This window comes from Saccopteryx bilineata, chromosome 1 (assembly GCF_036850765.1).
Source record: "Saccopteryx bilineata isolate mSacBil1 chromosome 1, mSacBil1_pri_phased_curated, whole genome shotgun sequence".
NCBI lineage: Eukaryota > Metazoa > Chordata > Mammalia > Chiroptera > Emballonuridae > Saccopteryx > Saccopteryx bilineata.
Genome location: NC_089490.1, coordinates 23,455,134 through 23,471,288, shown reverse-complemented (window position 1 = coordinate 23,471,288; position 16,155 = coordinate 23,455,134). Strand labels below are relative to the sequence as shown.

Below are 16,155 nucleotides of genomic sequence, written 5' to 3'. Positions count from 1 at the left end.
CATTAGGATACACAACTATATGTATGTTTTCATCAGCTGTTTGTGCACATGACGGGACTCCAGGACCCAACAGGCTCATCTGGATTCTCACAGTTTCTGAATCAGTGTGTGTGGGTAGGACTAGAATGGTGCCCGAGCACTGGCACCCTGAAGGCTGGCGCTGAAGGAAAGCGGTGAATCTGGCAACCAAATCTCGGAAAGCACATGGTTCCTGAACCAAGAAAACAGTTCTGGCCCCAAAGGGTCTGCAACAAGAGTTAAATCATGTGTACACATAAGTCATTTGTTGTTTTTACCACTTTTGAAATGCTACTGGACTCGTGCAGAGTAAAGGAAGCGCCTTCTATTCTTTTTCCCAGTTCCGAGCAGTGTTTACCGAATGTAGAAGTAGGAAGTGAATTAATCCCTGCTCTACCACAGGAAACTTTGTTGAACATATGCTCGTTTAGACATTAGATACTTGAAGGTATGTGCAAAACAGAATTTAAATACTATAATCTCTGCTTACCCTAAATGCTTTTCTAATCAGCTTTTAAAAACGTCTTCCTTTCTACTGTAATCCAATTATTGTCCTGGAAGCTCTGCAAAATTTATATTGGCTCTCTTTCCAATCATGTCCTCATGCTAGACAGTGTATTTATTTATACCAGATGTTTTAAAAATCTGGTTAAATGTTATACATTTAATCCTGGTTTTAAAACATCTGTAACGAATGCTTACATGGATTTCAAATTTTTTATTGATTGATTGATTTTGAGAGAGAGAGAAGGGAGGAAGAGAGAGATCAATCTGTTGTTCCTTATTTATGCACTCATTAGTTGATTCTTGTATGTGCCCTGACCAGGGATTGAACCCGTAACCTTGGAGTACTGGATGACACTCCAACCGAGCTACCCAGCTAGGTTCATGTGGAATTTTGCTGTATTAATAAGTCATGTCACAATCTGTCACAGTATGTATATGGTGCAAGGTGACAAATTTAAAAAAAAAAATCAATGATATTGCATTCTGTATTTAGTAATACAGTAAAAATGTTTTGGTAGATTTTATTCAGATAAACTTTTAAATCATAAACAAAGCCAATAATTATAAATTCAAACAATATAATCAAAACATGTTTTACTTTAACTTAAGGCACCACATACACATTTTTTAGAGCACACTCATGTCATTGTATTTACACACTATTTTAAGAACTGACAGTAGACACTTTCCATCTCATCTTTGTCCTTTATTTGAAGCGTTATGTATTGACAACAAAGTATAGAACCCTCCAAAAAAAGAAAATCAGTGCAATCACCCTTAAAGCTTACCAGATACGGGCTGGAGAGGAAGAAACCCAAGAACAATGCAAAGGCATCTGTAATCCTTTCATGTCCCAAAATGTTATCTTCAAATTCTTAGACCAAGTTTAATGGAACAATAAGACAAAGCCTATCATACAGAACATTAAAATAATTTTTATTCTGTTGCTGTTTACCAGAAGAACTTTCATGTTAATGACAGAACTGTCCCTGTGTTAAGTAAATGTACTTATTCTGAAGTCACTCACTCAATTAATAAACACTTAATAAAAGTTTTCCTATTACCTTTGACTATGTTATCAAGTTAAATATCATTAAACAGCAAAATACTTTCTACTACCCAGAAAACAGCAGCATTAGTCAATTATTTGACAAAATACACCAAAACCTTAATGTAAAAGGCTAGCTTTACTAAGAGATTTGCTCAATGGAATAGAGGATCATTGGCTTTAACAGTGATGTTTTATAGATACAAATGAATTAACACAAAGTTCAATATAATAGTATATAAAACCATCTCTGCTTAAATATTCTGTTCTTGTCCCATAAACATATATACATATATAAATTTACAATTTTAATTAAAGTTAATATTTTGAGAACGAAAGACAAGACAAATAAGCAACTGTCCTTTGTTCAAAGGTTAAGACATAGCACATCTTTCCTGTTCCGTCCTATATAAAATCTACCTGCGGGCTGGACGCCAGGTACAGATCTCTGAAACATACCCCATCAACCAAGCTAACCCAGTCACTAAAACTCACACCATTCCAACGACCAGATTCTACACAAATAGGGTAAAATATCCTGCTGCTATTTAAAAAGTATCCACAGCTTTAAATGTGACTGTTCTGTTCTTTGTTGTTTTTTTAATAGAATTTGAAGTAGAAAAGAAAATTTTCTACTATTTCGTTCAGATCAATTATTAACCTTTAGGATAACTTTCGTGTGAGGAAAAACATCAGAAATAAAATTCATCAGAAAGCAAAATTAGTCCTATTGCTTTTATTTCACTTACTTACTCTACTGCTTTAACACAGTCAACTTATGACCAATAACAGCATGAACTACTTATGCGGTATATGAAAATGCTTCTCAAGAACCCCAAATACAATAGGCACTAAATACCAGGATCAGAAAGTCAGCAGTGACCAAATAGGGTGAATTATGCACTTAATGATTAACACCATTGTTCTTAACCATCACACACAGATAACCAACATTTAACTGGGTTGTGATTTACTGTACATTATTGTTGTAACTGCAAAACAGTTGCCTACTTTATCTTATATTGTCAAAACTTTAAAGATCACACCACTAATACCAGTTGCTTGCCCCAGATCCTTATGAATGGTTCTTGAACCCGATTTTTCCTCTGATAGATACAATCTAGTCTGCTGCAATGGTTTCTTCATATTTTTTTTAGATTTTATTTATTCATTTTTTAGAGAGGCGAGAGAGAGACAGAGAGAGAGAGAGAGATGGGGGGGGAGCAGGAAGCATCAACCCCTGTATGTGCCTTGACCAGGCAAGCCCAGGGTTTTGAATCGACGACCTCAGCATTCCAGGTCGACGCTTTATCCACTGCGCCACCACAGATCAAGCTCTTCATATTAATTTTGATTATTAAAAGGTACCACCTAGCACTCAAGCTAGGCAATGTTGGGAATTCATTTTGCCACTTAACATGAGAATAATGTAAAAGAGCAAAAAATACTAAATTCTGTTTTAAATATAACTATTGTCTAAAAAGTAAGGCATAAAAGTCCCAGAAGTTAACATAAAATTCTCTTTTCCTCATTCTAACCCAATCAAAGGCAGATATATACCATGTTTCCCATGTGTAAGACACACCCTTTTTGAAAAATGTGGGGTCTAAAACCTGGATGCATCTTATACAGTGGTTGTGGCATTTCCAATGCCATAGATGGAACTGAGGATGAGGCAATAAATACATGAAGACAGTGATTCGTCATCAGACACAGATGAGGACAAGCTAATGGAGAGGAGTTTTGACAGTGATGAGATGTATGAATTTTATGGTGAAGAAAACTTGAGTTCAATAACAATGTAATAATTTCTTTTTTCAAATTTCAGGCCCCAAAATTAAGGTGCGTTTTAGACATGAGCGCATCTTATATGTGAGGAAACATGGTAATCAAGTCATACATTTTTCTGTAGCACTTGGATACCTCTAATGATAAGAACATGAGAAAATTGCCTGACCAGGCGGTGGCACAGTGGATAGAGCATTGGACTTAGATGCCGAGGACCCAGGTTTGAGACCCTGAGGTCGCCAGCTTGAGCACAGGCTCATCTGGTTTGAGCAAGTTTGGACCCAAGGTCGCTGGCTCGAGCAAGGGGTTACTCAGTCTGTTGAAGGCCCACGGTCAAGGCACATATGAGAAAGCAATCAATGAACAACTAAGGTGTCTGCAATGTGCAACGAAAAACTGATGATTGATGCTTCTCATCTCTCTTTTACTGTCTGTCTGTCCCTGTTTATCCCTCTCTCTGACTCTCTGTCTCTGTAAAAAAAAAAAAAAAAAAAAAAAAAAAGAACATGAGAAAGTTAAAAATGGTAACAATAAAGAATGAATTCCAAAAATTGTATTAACTTGAGTTAGAAGAAGGTAGACAAATATAAAGTGCAATGTAACCTTTCCTGAGAACCGTGTTCTGTGGGAATGTGGGAGCCTCCCTGTGGTCACGTCCACCTCTGGTCTCCTTTAAAAGTCACGTCCAGACTGCACGCCCATGCAGCTAACACACTTGTGCGCACACACACAAATAACTTACACAAAGGCATGAAGCACAAACGCTTTTTAGGAAATGTGTTTCTCCCTGTTTTCTTAATTGCTTTTTAGCAATAATCTTTGAAAGATAAAACTTCTGAGATTTAAAAATCACCTAAAGGGTGTCAACAAAGACATAGTGGTAAAGATACAGACTTTGTCTTTTTTATAATAGCTTTTCTTAAAATATCTTCATATGCTTGAGCTTTTCTGCCTGGTTAACTCCTTTTATTAATCATCACAGAGAATTTCCTAACTCAAGGTTTTACTTGGGATACAAACTATTAAAGGTAAATATAAAAATATAGGCCACTTTTCCTCCCTAAAACACAAATTCTACTAATTACATAAATAGTCTATTGTTTTATTTGCAAATATAGAAATTTATTAGAAATTCATGCCCACTAACTTTTGGTATATTTTCATCTTAATCTTAAAGATGTGTCAGATTTTCACTGTGAAAAGAAAAAAAGGCGAGGCAGTATTTTTCTTAAAAAATGTTTCTAGTTAGAGAAATAGTGTTAACTAATGATTTACTAGTAATTTTTACTGTGGTCAGAGATTTTTTGGTATTAGCCAAATGCACCAAAAGAAAACACAAAGAAAGACAAAACACAATCATGACAGTGTGCTAAATTCTTAGTCCCTCAAAGTATACATTTTCATAACGAGAATACCTTGGGTGTACCATTGGTTTTGTGACTAAGCAAAGACACAGCGCATAAACCCGAGCACATGTTAGTCAATTAGAGGATCGTCGTCATCTTGCAGCTGCAGACGGGAAAACGGCCGCGGGACAGATAGTCTATTCTGCATGATGATCAAGAGGCCTGTCAGAGTGGTTAAGACCAAGAGGGCACCAATAACAATCCCAATGGCTTCTGGAAGTTTGATGCACCACTGGTCAACTAACAAACACTTAGTATGACTTAAGGTTCCGTTATTGGGATGTGGTTCTAATCCCAGGATGTGGCACATCATTGGATAAATATCCACATTGTTAATTGTGCTTTGTTTGTAGCCTTTGCGAAATGCGGGACCGTGGGCAGCCAGAAATGGGTGCATACTAGGCAAAGAATTATCATAACCGTGGTCACCTACTGGAAAAGAAGAAAAAGATATTAATATTAAGTAAGAGCCATCTTTCCCTTACAAAATAACCTGCTCAAAGTGGAAACACACGGGAGTCTTGGCAGTGTAATTCCTATCCATGGGAGTTCTGATTAGTCGGACCAGACAGGGGCCAGAAATAAAATTTTCTACTTTCTTCCACTCATCCATGCTCCCTATTTCATACACATACACTTCTTCCCAAATAGCCATGACCTCAGGCTGTAAAACTATTTCTTGGCCCAGGCCGGTTAGCTCAGGCAGTTAAGAGTGTCCTACAGAAATGCCAACTAATGAATGCACAGCTAAGTGGAACAACAAATGAATGCTTCCCTGCCCCACCTCTCTTCCTCTCCCTGTCTCTTTAAAATCAATCAAAAACAAAAACACACTATTTCTCAATCTCATGGACTTATCTCTCAGTCCTAGCCCCACCTACTTCACCTGTTAATCTCCAGCACTATTTGCAAAAACCCACTGCAAATAGCACCGGAGATAAGTGTTGGGCTTTTGAAAGTCTTGAATAACAGGGGAGAGCAGGAGTGAGTTAATTTAACACCAGTGAATGGAGAAGAAGTGAATCTGCACTTAGCTACGTCCACTGCTCCTGTATGAAACAGGATTATATAATACAGCACTGGGTTACTGACAGTCAATGAACACCTCAACACCTGGAGCGCCAGGTAACTGTGAACGTCACAGGTGGGATTCCTGTCCTGAATGTGAAGGCTAACCACATGACTCCAACCTGTAATGCCGGTAAAAGTCTAACTCAAAAAAAAAAAAAATGTGATGGTCCCTAGTAGAGAGAACTCCAATGCCAGATTCTAGCTTTACTTGAACAAATATTGCCTTTAATATAAGGTCTACTGAAAAGTTCTGTCCGTTTTTGGAATAAAACAAAATACAAATTTTTCTTACCGTCAATAAACTTTATTAAATAATATAATTGCCATTATTATTAATGATTTCTTGCCAGTGTGAGGGCAATTTGTATATCCCATTTTTGAAAAATGTTTTATCTTTTGATGTGAAAAGTTGAACCAGTGCTTGTTTGATATCTTCTTCATTTTTGAATTTTTTGCCCCTCAAAGAATTTTGTAAGGACAAAAACAAGTGATAGTCGGAGGGTGCTAAGTCCGGGGAATATGGTGGATGCGACAGACATGCTTCTGTAGCATTTCTTCCTTGTTGAAATTCGTAGAAATTACAGTGGCGTAAATGAACTTTATCAGTAGCCATGGGTACACTATCGCTTCACACATAAGACTAACGTGAATCAACTTTGTTTTAGTTAATCTGCTACATCAGTATGTATACATTAATTAAATGACAAAAACAGAGAGGCACACATGCGCCAAATAAACGTGCTTACGTGTCGAAACTTGTGATAGAAACAGACAGAACTTTCCGGTAGACCTTATATATTTCATAATAAAAATGCTATGACCAATATAAAGCATAACACAACACTATATATATATAGATATTATGATTTCAAAAATGTAAAAATATGAAGTATATATAATAGAGGAAGATTTAGAAGGGGGGAAAACCCAATTAACATTTTTCTGTACTTCTGTATTGAAGAATTATGGATAGTTTTTGTTCTCTTTTCTAAACTTTTCTGTATTTTCCAAGTTTTCAACAATGGTTAGACATAAATATAAATAATATGTAATTCCACTGACCCTTAGTTCTATTCTTGCCTGATGCTTCTGAAAAGCTATCGATTGGGGAGTGCAGACTACAGCCCCTGGCCAAATTCAGCTCTCCACCTGCTTTCGTGAACAAAATGTCATTGGAATGCCCCATGTCACCCTGTTTACACATGTCGCCCATGGCTGCCTTCCTCACTGCAAAGGCACAGTTGAGTAGCTGAGACAGAGACCAGCTGGCCCACAAAGCCTAAAGTATGTATTTACTATCTAGCCTTTCATAGAAAGTTTGCTGACTCCTATCTCCTAAAAAATCCGATCTTTTAAGTATTCAGATTGAATGTGACACATGGATAAATAAGTTTGTGCCACTGAAGACCTGTAACTCTCCCCTACACATTTCCTCAGTTTTAGGAGAGATTTTGATACATCTGTTTTGTTTACCGAGCAGGTTTTTGTTTGTTTACTTTCTGGTTCTTGCCCAATGTTCTAAATAGCGGTAGCATTCAGGTGAATGATTTCATCTTCAGGGAAAGACTTAGGCTTATTTGGACAATTTATTTTTATTTTTATTTTTTTTAGAGAGAGACAGGAAGGAAGGGGGGGAGAGAGAAGCATTGACTCGTTTTGCTTAGTTGTGCCTTGATTACTTCTTATCAAAATATTTTTCAACATAAAAAAAATAAAAAATTTGAACTAGCTCATCTCTCACCATTTACTTTGTGTCTTTTATTTCTTTGTTTCTTTACTTCTCTTTCGTGTTCTACAAGTCAAGACAACCAGTCTTGAGTGAGAGTAACTGCAGTTTTGGTAAGAAAGTAAAACTACACCTTCACCCCAGAAGGTCACCCAACCTTCTAATGTAAGGGTGAAATTGTGTTACTGTGAATCGCTATCAAATCAAAACCTGAGAACTGAACGAAGACCTCACAGCTGTCTAATTGAAAACTGGAATAATTACGCTGTGTCAAGACCTCTAAATCAAAGTACCCAGTTAACAGACCAATGTAAGTGTGTGATTTATCCCTAGGGCACAAGAGAAATATCCTACGTGAATACTTACATTTTAATGATGATTTATTTAGCACAATTGTCCAGCCTTCATCGGCAACCAAAAGAACAGGTTGAATTCGATCATTATGTTGGTAATGAAACCTGGCAGGAATCTCTTCTTTGAGATAAACATTCATGTGAGAGCTACAGTTTTTCAGTTTGTTATAAACCTCTGTTTTATCTGGGGGGGGGGGGGGGGAGTAAAGGAAAAACGCCATGGTTAACCAATAAGGAAAAATACTTCTAACCAGAATAACTAGAAATAAATCCTTAACAATATTATCTACTGGATACTTTTAAGGGTAAAAATTTCCTTTTTCCATTTATGTGAATAATTACAAAATATATCAAAAAGCAAATAATCATTCTGAACCTAAACCTCAAGCTAATTGCTTAAAAACTTGTACAGTGGGACGGGGGCGGGGGCGGGGGGGAGGATTTATAATCCCACTCTGAGGAGGTTTAAGAATACAGGTCCCATGCCTGACCTGTGGTGGCACAGTGGATAAAGTGTCGACCTGGAAATGCTGAGGTCGCCGGTTCGAAACCCTGGGCTTGCCTGGTCAAGGCACATATAGGAGTTGATGCTTCCAGCTCCTCCCCCCTTCTCTCTCCCTCTCTGTCTCTCCCTCTCCTCTCTAAAATGAATAAATTTAAAAAAAAAAAAAAATACAGGTCCCGAAAGCTAGAGCTTCATTCTCTTACAAAACCCGCCCTCCCCAATGTATTGCTTCATTCAAATATCAATTGGCTAAAAGTTTACTTACTTATTTTAGGAAGTATCGCAGCAACTGGGCTCAAATCAATAAGAGTGTAGTCGGAATGATCGATGCAGAGATCCAAGTTTATCAGTCTGTCCTGAGAACACTGGGCCATCCCATGATCACTCGTAATGATCACATTAAGATTTTCCCACAATCCTAACATCTTGAGTTTGTAGACCAAGTCACCAATAAGGTCATCTACTTCTTTCAACACTTTGCTCATGTTTTTTTTATCCTCGGGTCCATATTTGTGTCCACTTGCATCTGGTTCTTCCCAATAGAGTGTTGCAAAAGTAACTGGTGGGTCTGAATTGCGCAGCCACATGGTAATGTTATTTAATCTCTCCTCAAATGATATGGAGGAGCTATAATTCATAAAATAGGAAGGCGTGGTGTTGTGAATGGGTATATCGGTACCAGGCCACATAGCAGCAGCACTTGACCTGTTTCCCTGAAGCTCATTGGTCACCCAGATAGGTATTGCCTCATTCCACCAAAAAGGATCCCTGTCATTAAAGTCAGAAAAATGTTTCTTTGTGATTACATCATACATGGAATTAGCTATAATGCCGTGGCTTTCTTCATACAAGCCTGTCACAATACTGTAGTGGTTTGGAAACGTTTTTGTGATGAAAACATTTTCAACATGCTCTACCAAGACACCTTCTTTGATAAAATTCTGGAGATGAGGAAATTCATAGTTCTGAAGATAGTCAGCTCTGAATCCATCGAAGGACACCAGTAGTAACTTCGGTGGCAAAGTATGAGAAGAGTTACTACCTCTACAAGCATTTATAAGTCCAGAAAATAAAAGTATTACCAATAACTTCATATTGAACATGGTGACGGAGAGCAATCAGGGTCCCTAAAATATAAAAACACAATGCACAGGCTGTAATGCTATTTGATTTGGGTTAGGTTTCAAAAGTGTAACCATCATGAGAAGAGAACCAACACTTATAAAACTTTCCATACACCAGCTTTACCTCTACCAACTCAGAAATTAACTGTCTTTTACTGAAAGGTAACTGAATACAGCAAAATTTGGAATCACTAAAAATCACCTTGACTTTTCCGGTTTCCTACTTACATACGTCCTGCCCCAGCCTTCATGCTCTGAAGAGGAAATGGACCGTTCTTATACTCAACGTAATAATACTTTTGTTTGGCTACCTTGTTTGTCTGGTATTAGAAATTTAGCAATTATTCTAAAAGCTTAGTAAGAACAGATGAACAAAAACCATCCTTTTTCCACAAAACAGAAACAATGCTGAGCTTTCAGAGTCTCCAGAGAGGGAGACTGCTTTTCTAGTTTAATGACTAGTACAACCAATATATAATATTTATATATTGTGGGAATTCCACCACAGTGGCTCACCACCAGTTCTGGTTGAAAAACACTGCCGCACAAAAGGAGAGTAATAGATAAATATTACTTGAGAGAAAGGCCCCACCTCAATCTGTGCTTATCCAATAATCACACGAGGCTGACAGACAAAGCCTGCAGGGACCTGGATGTCACAGTCACTTCTGAAGAAATCCAACAGCTGTTGAAATGAATTTCATTACCACACCCCTCTTAGACACCCTTTTTACTGTCAAAGACATAACTTTTCTACCTAATATCCCAGGCTCAGAGCTTTTCCTTATTTTTCATTCTTTTTTTTTTAATTAATTTATTTTTTTACCAATCCGCAAATTACAAAAAAAATCTTTCCCTAATAAATCTTCTTGCCTTCAGCCTCTGTCTTCCTCTGTCTTCTTCAGGCCCTAAGAGAAAAGGTATGTGATTTAGGTAGAATGCTTCACTGTGGATGGGCAGTGAACAAGAGAGAAGGTGTGAGCTCACAGGGGTTTGGGGGCTGGAGGTGAAGGGAGTTGCGTTCTATGGGTTACAACGGTTATGGGGGCCATTCATTGAGAGGAGGCAGAGTGGTAAGGTTACAAGGGTTATGGGGGCCATTCATTGAGAGGAGGCAGAGTGGTAAGGTTACAAGGGTTATGGGGGCCATTCATTGAGAGGAGAAAGGGTGGTAAAAGGGTCAGAGGTCTTTAGAAACACAAAGACATGGCCAAGGTGGGGAATGGGAGAGAGTACAAGGAAACAGTAGGATCTGTGGTCAGTGTTGACAACAGATACCATGAATGTTTAGTGGTGATACTGTTGATTGGTTCTCTCTAGCAATTCTCTGGCTCAGGCATGAACAAAACCCGGAGCTGGGCCGTGGCAGGTTGGCTCAGTGGTAGAGCATCGGCCTGGCATGCAGGGGACCTGGGTTCAATTCCAGCCAGGGCACATAGGAGACGCGCCCATTTGCTTCCTCTCTGTCTCTCTCTTCCCCTCCTGCAGCCAAGGCTCCATTGGAGCAAAGATGGCCCGGGCGCTGGGGATGGCTCCTTGGCCTCTGTCCCAGGCGCTAGAGTGGCTCTGGTCGTGGCAGAGTGACGCCCCGGAGGGGCAGAGCATCGCCCCCTGGTGGGCAGAGCGTCGCCCCTGGTGGGCGTGCTGGTGGATCCCGGTCGGGCGCATGCGGGACCCCGTTTCCAGCTTCAGAAAAATACAAAAAAAAAAAACAACCAAAAAACCCGGAGCTGAACATACCTGGGCTTGAGGTTGTCTTTTTTTTTTTTTTTTTGGAATACTTGATGCAGTACGTAATTGTGTAATACCTTCAAATAAATCTTTATCATTTATTTCTAGCCAAAGCCTCCTGATTCATGTATGCTTAGTCAACAACCAAAATTAGCCTGACCTGTGGTGGCGCAGTGGATAAAGCGTCGACCTGGAACGCTGAGGTTCCTGGTTCCAAACCCCAGCCTTGCCCAGTCAAGGCTCATACCAGAAGAAACTACTACAAGTTGATGCTTCCCGCTCCTCCACCCTCCTTCTCTATCTAAAAAAAAAAAAAAAAAAGGTAACCAAAATGAAGAGCTAAAACTAAAACTATTTTTTATAAAAAAACTCTTAGAAGAAAATACAGGAGTAAATCTTTATGACCTTGGGTTAGGTGAAGTCTTCTTAGGTACAGCATCAAAAGCACAAGTTACAAAAAAAGAATAATTTTGACTTCATTCAAATTAAATACTTTTGTGTTTTGAAAATATTTGCAAATCATATCTGTTTAGAAACCTGTATCTAGAATATATTTTTAAAAACAGTTAACAACTCAATAAAAAGTCAAAGAATCCAATTTAAAAATGAGCAAAGAAAACCAAACAAAACCCTACACATGTACAGACAGCGAATAAGCAAATGAAAAGATGTTCAACATCATTAGTCATCAAGAAAATGCAAATCAGAACCACATGACATACCACTTCCCACCCACCACGATGGATACAGTGATCAAAAAGATAAACAGTAACAAATGTCGGCAAGAAAACAGAGAAATTGGAACTTTCATACACTGCTAGTAAGAATATAAAATGGTTCAACCACTTAGAAAACATTTTACATTTTATCAGGTCTTCAAAACAGAGTTACTATATGACCCAGTAATCTACTACTGGGCACATGCCCAAGAGAAATGAAAGCATTATGTCCATGCTAAAACTTATACACAAATACAACCGCATTATTCTTAAGACCCAAGAATAAATAAAATATTAATATCACACAATAAAATATTATTTGGCCATAAAAAGAAATGAAGTGCTAATATATGCTACGACTTGGGTCAAGTTTGAAACATCATGCTAAGTAAAAGAAGACAGGCACAAAGGATCACTTATTCCATTTAGATCACATGCCCAGAATAGGCAGCACTATAGCAATGGAAAGTACACTAGTGGTTGCCTTGAGAAAAGGGTTGGAAGAAATGAGGATATAAGGTTTCTTTTGGGGGGGTAATAAAAATATTCCCAAATTGATTGTGGTGATGTTGCACACTGTGATATTTTACACTTTAAATGAATTGAATAGTATGTGAATCATAACTCAATAAAATAATTACATTTTCTACATATGTAGAGGAAAAGGAAATTCTAATCTTAAAAGCATCTGAGAATGCCCTGCCACAAAACAGGAAACATTTTTTAAATCTCATTTTACCTCAAAAATTATATGAAATTTGTACTTCATAATACAGACTTGGGTGTTTTTATGTGAAAATATTTTACACTGCTTCCTATATGCAAAACAACAAACAAAAACCAGTGTCTGCCTCTCTCACAAAATACACACTAAACAAAATCTTTTTTCTTCAAATCTTGAGTGAAAAGGATGCTCAAGGTGTGCATGGGCTGTTGTTTATCCCGAGGTCAGTAATCCTTTACTACACCACTAGGATCCAAGTGTCCCAGTCCTGGTCCCCAGAATTAGAAGCACAGACAACGTGGAAAGACTTCAGGCTCTGAAACAAGGATCCCACAATTTGAGCTCTCACTTAGTAGATGGGCAATCTCCGACAGCTCTAACTTCTCCCAGCATCCATTTCCTTGTGTGTAAAACGGGTATGCACAGTGTTGCAGAACAAACCCTCAAATTTACTTTCCTTTCGTACATTATAATTACAAACCTGTCATGTTGCAGGAAAGTCTGTACGAGGACAGGCAGATGATATTGTGAAACTATAAAATAACTATAAATAATTTAGTCTAATCCCTTCTTTTTGCATATATTAAGCTGAAGGTCAGTGGTTGCCCAAGACCAGAAAGCAATTTGGCTTCACTGTGCTCTTACGAACTTCATGTCCTCAACAAGTTTACGAGTCTAGTAATAATCACCAAACTATTAACAGAACTTTTCCTGCCAGGACATCTTTCAGCAGCAGTGCCTGTTTCTATGTCTACTGCTTACCCATTTCATTCTAACAAGGGGCAAACTATAAATAAAACACCAGTTAGTTCTCAAGTAGGTTTCACGGTATGAAATCACTAATTGTTATATTAGAAAACATGGGAGACATTCTGTAATTTTTCAAAGAAGAAAAGGGAAAGAAAGCAGACTCCTCTGCAGTATATCTAAATGATTCCAACAGCAACCAGAAGTAGTAGTTGGTCTTCTTCAATTGAAGGAACAAAACACACTCTATCTACATCAGTGGTCCCCAACCCCCGGGCCACGGACTGGTACCGGTATGTGGGCCATTTGGCACCAGTCAGCAGAGAAAGAATAAATAACTTACATTATTTCCGTTTTATTTATATTTAAGTCTGAACGATGTTTTATTTTTAAAAAATGACCAGATTCCCTCTGTTACATCCGTCTAAGACTCATTCTTGACGCTTGTCTCGTAAGTTTGACAATTATATTTAAAAATACCACAGTTTTTACGCTGGTCGTATAATTTTATTTTGTGCATTTATCCGTCCCACCCTAAAGGCCGGTCCGTGAAAATATTTTCTGACATTAAACCGGTCCGTAGCCCAAAAAAGGCTGGGGACCACTGCTCTACATCACCTAGGGTGACTTTCTTACCTGGATCAAATGCTTGTCAAGCAATTCTCACTAGCATTCTTAGCCCATGTGAAGTTGTGAGAGCATAACAGTCACAGGATGTGGTGAAAGATATTTGTCACCATTAGCAGCCCATCTGCTCCATAATACAAAAGCTTTGTTCTAAGCACTTCACAGATATTATTTGTAATGCAACTCTTATACAGCTTTAAAACAGAATTATTGTTCAAGCACACAGATAACTTAGGTGGTTTCCTTTAGGTCATTATTAGTTATTATCTTAATAGTCTAAGAAAAAAAACATAACTGCTCTCTAAAAAACTTTTTCTTTTTTTTTTTTAGGATTCTAAATCATTCTCCAATTTTCCAGAGCACAAAATTGTCTAGCAAGCATCTTCCAAATGGCTACAGCTACGCTACTCTCAACATAATACCACCATGTACTCCTAGTGTTTTCATCAAGATTTCTCCCAAATATCTTGCAGCTATTGGAAAAGAAAGGAGGAGATGTTTTACATATATTAAATGAATTTCCTTAAATTGTCTGGAACAGTCTCTGGGAAAAGAAAGAAAGAAAAGAAAATCATAATATTAAACGTGCAAGTGACTTCCTATAGTGCTTGGCAAGATTTCAGGCTTAGGTCCACCAGATTGCCTGGTGGTTCAGCAAAACCGTTCTGGGGTCAGCCCCGGTATAAACGTGAATTCGCTGGTCGCCAGCCGCACAGTCCTGGACACGCACAGTCCCGGACACGCACAGCCCCGGACACGCACAGTCCCGGACACGCACAGCCCCGGACACGCACAGTCCCGGACACGCGGCCTCCCTGACCCCGCCGCCCCCCTCCGTGCAGAGGAATGCGGTCATCTCACAGGGTTGTGCCCAGAAAGGAAGTGTTGTTTGCAGAGTGCTTAACAAACAGTGTGCGGCCTACAAAGAGCACTTAGATGTTATCGTAATCGTCTCGTTTTGTAGGAAATCAGTTTCTAAATTGGGTTATATAATGAGCAGAAAGACGAATCTCATATTCAGACAGGTGCCCGGCGATGCCTCCCGCCCCCGACCGGTCTCCCTTCATTGCCACCGTCGCCCACCGTGGCCCCTCGGCTGGCCGTCACCCACTCCCCTCTTCAGCCTTCACACCGCATCCTCCCCCGGCCCAGTCCACTTGCGACACTGTGACACCGTCTGTCCCCTTCTCCAGCACCCTCCCTGGCCCCCTCCGCCAGCTCCGTCCGAGCCGCGCAGCGGCGCGCGTCCCCGCCAGCGTCCCAGGATGTGACCGGGACCGGGGGCGAGGAGAAGGCGGTGTGGGTCGCTCCCTCCACCGTCAAAGCCCCTGGCGGGCTGACAGCGGGTGGCACTCCCTCCGCGACGCCGTGCGCGCAAAGCTCACACTCACCGGCCGCCGCTCCCTTCCAGCGCGCGGATCTGGCGCTTGTGGGTCCTGGGGCGAGGGAGCCGCGAAGGGCCGGGGGCGAGGCGCAGCCCCTCCCGAGGCGCCTGCGCAACAGCGAGCGCCCTCCCGGGTGAACGGCCCGAGCTCCCGGAACCGGCGCTGCCGGCGGCGCTGCAGGGCGTGCGCAGCTGCCCGGTGCGCGCGGCGGAACCTGCTTCCAGCGGCCGGGGCGCGGCGGCCGCTGGAGTCTGAGACATGTCCTCGGATTGGATGCCGCGGCCGCCTTGAATGTAACTCCCTATCCGATTGGTTAGATTCAGGTACACCCGGCGACAGCTGCAGTCGCAGAGTGGAACTGGACTTGGCGGAGGTTCGTTCCTCTCTCCCACCATGCACCTTTCATACCGTCCTGGCGCAGAGTGCCCTTCAGGGCACCTGAGAGGACGTGAGCCCCAGAAGTGCCCTGGCTATAGCCAAGTCCACGCCTATTGCCACTCCCACTGTGCCCCTAGGTAATGGACAGCCTGCGGCTTAGGTGCCCCAGGAAAAAGTGGGTCTGGTGGCACCAGGACCTAGCGCAAATCCAAAGCAGTTTCAGTCAATCCTGCTGAGCTGGGTAAATACGAGGTGGTTCTACCGCTGCAATAGCTGTCTGTCTTACTACTATATAAAG

General features: G+C 40.3%; 1 protein-coding gene across 2 annotated transcripts; it reads right to left on the bottom strand.

The window, feature by feature from the left end:
* Positions 1-1,013: 1,013 nt before the first annotated feature.
* Positions 1,014-15,731, bottom strand: ENPP4 (ectonucleotide pyrophosphatase/phosphodiesterase 4). 2 transcript variants are annotated; one of them, XM_066251821.1, is made up of 4 exons: positions 15,486-15,731; positions 8,688-9,549; positions 7,931-8,101; positions 1,014-5,196 (listed from the first exon to the last, which is right to left on the bottom strand). In XM_066251821.1, the coding sequence occupies exons 2-4, from the start codon at positions 9,523-9,525 to the stop codon at positions 4,838-4,840; spliced, it is 1,368 nt and encodes a 455-aa protein (XP_066107918.1). In that variant the 5' UTR covers positions 9,526-9,549; positions 15,486-15,731; the 3' UTR covers positions 1,014-4,837. The 2 variants fall into 2 exon arrangements, with proteins under 2 accessions (XP_066107918.1, XP_066107909.1); XM_066251812.1 differs by having other exon boundaries at positions 1,014-5,199; positions 15,486-15,728.
* Between the last annotated feature and the right edge of the window lie 424 nt (positions 15,732-16,155).